The following is a 5,830-nucleotide window of genomic DNA, read 5'->3' on the forward strand; positions in this document are numbered from 1 at the left end:
GTCTTGTCACTAATTTTTAAATTTTTAAATTTTAAAAATTATTTTAAAATATAAATTTAATTTAGAAGAGATATTGAATCAATTTTAAAAATAAAATCTGGGTTAAAGAACAATCCAACAAGCAAAATCTACTACGCTGACAATTGGCACTCTATAATTATCATCGCCACAAAAATAACAGATTACAGAATCAAACTAAAACAGAGAAATAAAAATGCTACTCTGGTAACAATTACTGATTTAAAAACACACACGAACACGTTGATTCGGTTTTCGCTTCATTAATTAAGGTCAATTTTATAATTAAGAGTTAAAACCATGACATTAACCAGTGGGTTACCTACTGAAAAGCACAAAAGGCATATATGATGATAGTTACGTGTAACGCATCACAGCCAGGTAATGTTAATAATCAGTTGTAATCCTTCTCTTTCTGCTAAGTATTTTATTAAGGCTTTGTCGTTACAACAAACTATAAACAAAAGTGCAGTTTTTTTTTTCTTGACTTGGACAAGCAAGCTGCACGCCACTGGTTTAAGCTGAAAAAAGTTGTGAATTTCTTAAAATACCCTTTCCATTTTTTTTTTGAAAAAAAAAATCCCACTAAATTAAATTTTTAGTGTTTGAAATAACTATAAGAGGAAAAGTTCTTACGAATTTTCAAGATTTTATCCTGAAGAAGATCGAGATTTTGATATTTTTCTTTTTCTAAAAAGTCAGAATCTTAAAAAATAATAAAAGAAAAGAAAAACTTACCTTGAATTAGTACAAAAGGGCATTTGGAAATTGACCTTGAAAAAACATAAACAAAGAATGAAAGTTGCTGCCTTGAAGGTGCAAAAGAGAGATTGAGTGAGAAGAATATAATTCTAAAAGGATAAATAAAATTAATTAAAACTAATAGAAAACGGGTAAGTCTCGCATGTTACATGTACTTAACAAAATTAAAAGAAAAAGCATCAATTTCATGGTGGCGTTGTTGTTTTTATTTATTTATTTATTTATTTATTTTTTTTGTTGAAACCATCTCCCTTAAGTGGAAGAATGCTTTGCACCTACTCTTTTTACGCACACAAAAAAAACACTCCCCACACAACATATAAAAAGAACAAACACAGATCCAAAAAAGTGCTTATAAACAAAATAAAACAGAAAAGAAAAAAAAAAGAGAAACAGAACACAGAACAAAACGAACGCCTCTCTCTGTTTTGCTCTGTTTCTTATTCTTCTTCTTCGTTTGATTCGTTCATTCTGTCTTTCTTTCTTTTCTTCTTCAAATATGGAGAAGCACAAATGCAAGTTATGCTTCAGAAACTTCTCTAATGGAAGAGCTTTGGGGGGACACATGAGGTCTCACATGATGAACCTCCACGTCCCTCCAAAGCCGAACGAATCGCCGCCGCCGTCGCCGCCTGCAATTCAACTCAGCTTCGAGGCTGAGTCGTCAACTCCGCTCTCACCATCGGCGTCGTCGTCATCTTATTTCGGAAAAGAAGACGATACGAGCTTGTACTATGGCCTCAGGGAGAATCCAAAGAGAAGCTTCAGGATCGCGGATCCTGAGTTCTCGTTCGTGGCTGCCGGAGACACCGGATCGGTTATACTCCAAGAAGATCGAGAGAGCGAAACGGAGTCTTCAAAGAACGTAACGAAGAAAAGATCCAAAAGAGCGTGGAAACTCGGCGGCGGCGGTGATGGTTTCAATAGCAAGAAGGTGAAACTGAGCCAACTCGGTAACGGCAACAACAAGAACGAGTCAGCGAGTTCGGCTTCCGATGCAACCACCGAAGAAGACATCGCATTATGGCTCATGATGCTGTCACGTGACACTGGTAACAATTGGAAGATTAATCACAAGATCAACATAAACATAGAAGAACAAGAACTGGAAGAAGAAGATTATGACGAAGAGGACGAAGACGAAGAGGAGGAAGAAGAGGACGAAGGCGAAGAGAGTGATGAGTATGAGGTTGTGAAGAACAAAGCGAAGTCGAATAAGGTGAGAGGAGGAAGGTACAAATGCGAGACGTGCAACAAAGTTTTTAGGTCTTATCAAGCATTGGGTGGCCATAGAGCGAGTCATAAGAAGATGAAAATGGATTACAACAATCATAATGATTCTGAATTCATGGTGGTAGAGGATCACGCTGATGAGAATGTTAACAACAATAATAATGAAGTTTTTGCTTCTTCTGCTTTGGCTTCCGTAGAAAACGGTAACAACAACAATGGTGGCAATAACAATAACAAGAAGATCCATGAATGTCCCGTTTGTTTTCGAGTTTTCGCCTCCGGTCAAGCTCTCGGTGGACACAAGAGAACTCATGTTACTACTGTCTCTACTCCCACTATCACTACCAGAGCAATAGCAGAAGTAAAAGCAGAAGCAGAAGCAATCGCTGCCTCCAAGGCCGCGGTTGCCACCGCTAGTTCCTCAAAGCTTGGAAGAGAGAGTTTCATAGATCTTAACCTCCCTGCCCCGGCCGAAGAAGATGATGCGAGCCAATTCGAGGATTCCGCGGTTTCGGATGCAGAGTTTGTGAATCCGGTGAAGGTTTTTCCTAGATGAAAGTTTTTTCTCATGATAATTATGATAATTATGATGATTATCTTGGTTGTTATTGATCCAAAAAGGTACTAAAAAGTTTTGGTTCAGTATTTTTCTTTCTTTTTTCTATGTTCTCTTCTCAAGAACAATTTTTAGATTTGTTCAGTTACAGCTAATTGGGGTAATATGGTTTACTCTATAGTTGTTATTTACTTAATAATTTCAATATCAATTATCATTCTCTTCTGATTCTAACTCTAATTCAGTTCTTCTAAAATTGCTATGGCTTAGTTCATGTAAGATAGACCTTGGAGTTAGAATATCCATCAACTAAGAACTGAACTCAAACTCTTTTCATACTTGTTGTGTTAGTCATATTTAACTAAATTTTTTTTCTTGTCTTTGAATATAATTTAATAGTAGAATGGAATTCTGGGATATTCATGCTGAACAAAGACTTATTTTAGAGATTTTGATTAAATTAATGATTAAATAAATATATGAAATGAGTACAGATGACATATATTAAAGTTTTTTTTGTTTTATTTTACTTTTATTTTATTGTATTATTCTTAGCTTTGGTATGGAGTTATGGAAAAGAATTGGCAAAAGCATGCGTGTTTTAGTGGACAGTGTTTTAGCCACCAAGCAAATACCAAGTAACTGTTCTACCCAGTACCCATTCATTGCTTGTAAATATTAAAATTAAATCAGATTTATATAACAATGTCATTATCACAGGAAGTTTATAAAACCTGATTATCTTATTAATATAGAAAAGTAGTTTCCACTTCTGAGTTCTGACCACCGTCATTGTACAGTTCATGAACATGATTCTTATTTCTTTTTTTCTTTTTTTCTCTTTTTGCAAAATAAAATTTAAGTGTCTCTCATCATTTTTTCCCACTTCTAGCTGCTTTCAAACCTTTTCTCAGAGATTTTCATGAGTAGTAGATATTATTACTAAGTGAATCAGAAAGATTTAATGGGAGCAAGAGCATGGTGGTGATTGAGTCTGATTTTCATTAAATTTTCCATTTTTTCCATTTATGGGAAGATGGTGTTGTGAAAACAATAAAGCAAAGAGATCCCTTATTTTATTATTTGCTGTTTGATTTATTTTGGCTTAGTTGGGCGTGACTCAAGGTATCTAGCTGAGGCAGGCCTTTTGATTCTTTATGGCAAGCTTTCAGTCTCCCTCATTAAATTTGTAATAAATGACATATGATTCATTTCCTATACTCTTTTTTATTTTAATTACATATGAAATGTGTGTTATTCATACTCCCTTTGATCTTAGCATCCTTTTCTAGTTAGACGTGGGGTGTGACAAAAAAGTGAAAATTATTAGTTAGGAATTGAAATGATTGAAATAGATACTTTCAATTGCATTTTGATGAATGCAATTAACTAGTAAGAGATTTTTTATAAGCATTAGATTTCATTTCACTAACTACATTTACTTATGGTCCTATATGGTGAAATTTGACACACAATTTTTTTCAATTAGAAGTTACAATTTAGTTGATTTGTTATCATACTCATCTAATAGTAAATAAGTGTATGTGATGATAAGTTAGTGTGTATATATAATATTGTACAAAACATTTACTATAAATTATTATTTTATTGGGATTTGGTCAATTAGTAGATAATGGGTTGCACTATTTTGATTTGGACTTTGGCAACTATAATATGCTGAGATTTCAATTAAAACAAAATCTGACTGGTTAACAACTAAACCAAATTAGAAAACAAAGTAGAAAGCAAAAAGTTGGGTGCTTAAATGGTACTAATATTAAGTAATTGCCCTTACAAAGTAGGATATTTTACCTACTTGTTAAATGTTCATTGCTATCTGAAGTTCTCAACTATGTCACCAATTGTTTTCTCCAATATATGATATACTATTATATACATTTATCATACTTTGTCTTCTATAACACATTGGCTAAAATTAAATTTCTGTTTCTTTTGAATGATTTTGGTTACTCACACTCCTTGTCCTCCTAACATTAGGTGCACCTTGTTAAAAGATAATCAACAATTTCTTGATTTCCTTTTTTTGAATTGTGTTATGTGAATATTTAGAGTGTGAAATATTGTAGACTCATATTTTATTTATTAATAGATAAAACTAATACGAATTCAATTTAAGTAGAATTTAGATATTAACATAGAGTTACTATGGTGCTTCTGTAGACATATATATATATATATATAACATTTCTCATGTTGAATTTTGACACTTTAATAAGGTGACGATTTCACTTTAGTACGATCGGATCAATATCAATAAATTAATGAATTCTGTTAGGAAGACAATGAGATATCTATAGAATATGTATAATGAATTGTTTGTTTGGTCCAAATTAAATTAAAAATGACAATGAACCCTTATTTATCCTAATTTCAACCGCTAATTCAAATTACCCCATTCACCTTTATTGACCATCAGTTACCCTAACTCCAAAACACGTCACTGTTGCAGCTCAAGAACCCCCGCCGCGCCGCCGCCTGCCCGCAACGTGTATCAGCTTCTGTCCCGCAACGTGTATCAGCTTCGACGAGAACTGTTTCACCCACCCGTCTTCGCGAACGTCCACCGTCGCTGGCAGTTTGTACCGTCGGCGCTGAACATCCGACCGGTGCATTGTCGCGTGACCTGGCACAGCCGTCACCTCCAACCCGAGCTGCAGCGTCCAGTCTTCGCGCGTACCCAGTTGCTGGAAGCAACCCGACCGGTGCGTTGTCGCGTGACCTGGCACAGCCGTCACATCCAACCCGAGTTGCAGCGCCCAGTCTCCGTGCATACCCAGTTGCTGGAAGCAATCTCGGCGCACCGTTCGCAGCTGAACATCCGATTAATTGTAGACACGAACATCCATCATTTGTGATTAGAGATAATCGTGTAATCAATAAGTGGGATCATATACTCAGAATGACCATCCATTTTGTTTTATAAATTAACCATCCAGATACATATTGAATCGAACATCCAGTTATTATGTCAGCGTGATGTCTGACAGCGGCTGATAACCGTGGCGGCGCTATACCGGCGAGATTCAAGGAGAAAAGGAGAGAAGAAGGTCATACCGTATTGAGATAGAGAGGTCGTTTCTTTGTTTCCATAACTGACAGTAATCCTAATTTGATTCAAATTTTAAATTGAAAACTATTTAAAATTAATTAGTTGTCTATAATTTAATTTTAATTTCAATTTAACTCCATTATACACATTGTATAAAACATCCATTGGCTCCTCATACTTTCTCTAAATTA

General features: G+C 34.9%; 1 protein-coding gene across 1 annotated transcript; it reads left to right on the plus strand.

The window, feature by feature from the left end:
• On the plus strand, window positions 1,064–2,805 carry LOC107628516 (zinc finger protein ZAT9). The gene has a single exon (XM_016331159.2). The coding sequence runs from the start codon at window positions 1,280–1,282 to the stop codon at window positions 2,567–2,569; it is 1,290 nt and encodes a 429-aa protein (XP_016186645.1). The 5' UTR covers window positions 1,064–1,279; the 3' UTR covers window positions 2,570–2,805.

This window comes from Arachis ipaensis, chromosome B02, assembly GCF_000816755.2.
Source record: "Arachis ipaensis cultivar K30076 chromosome B02, Araip1.1, whole genome shotgun sequence".
Lineage (NCBI taxonomy): Eukaryota > Viridiplantae > Streptophyta > Magnoliopsida > Fabales > Fabaceae > Arachis > Arachis ipaensis.

Excerpts from the sequence above, each read along its gene's own strand:
- LOC107628516 (XM_016331159.2), top strand. The coding sequence starts at position 1,280 with ATGGAGAAGCACAAATGCAAGTTATGCTTCAGAAACTTCTCTAATGGA.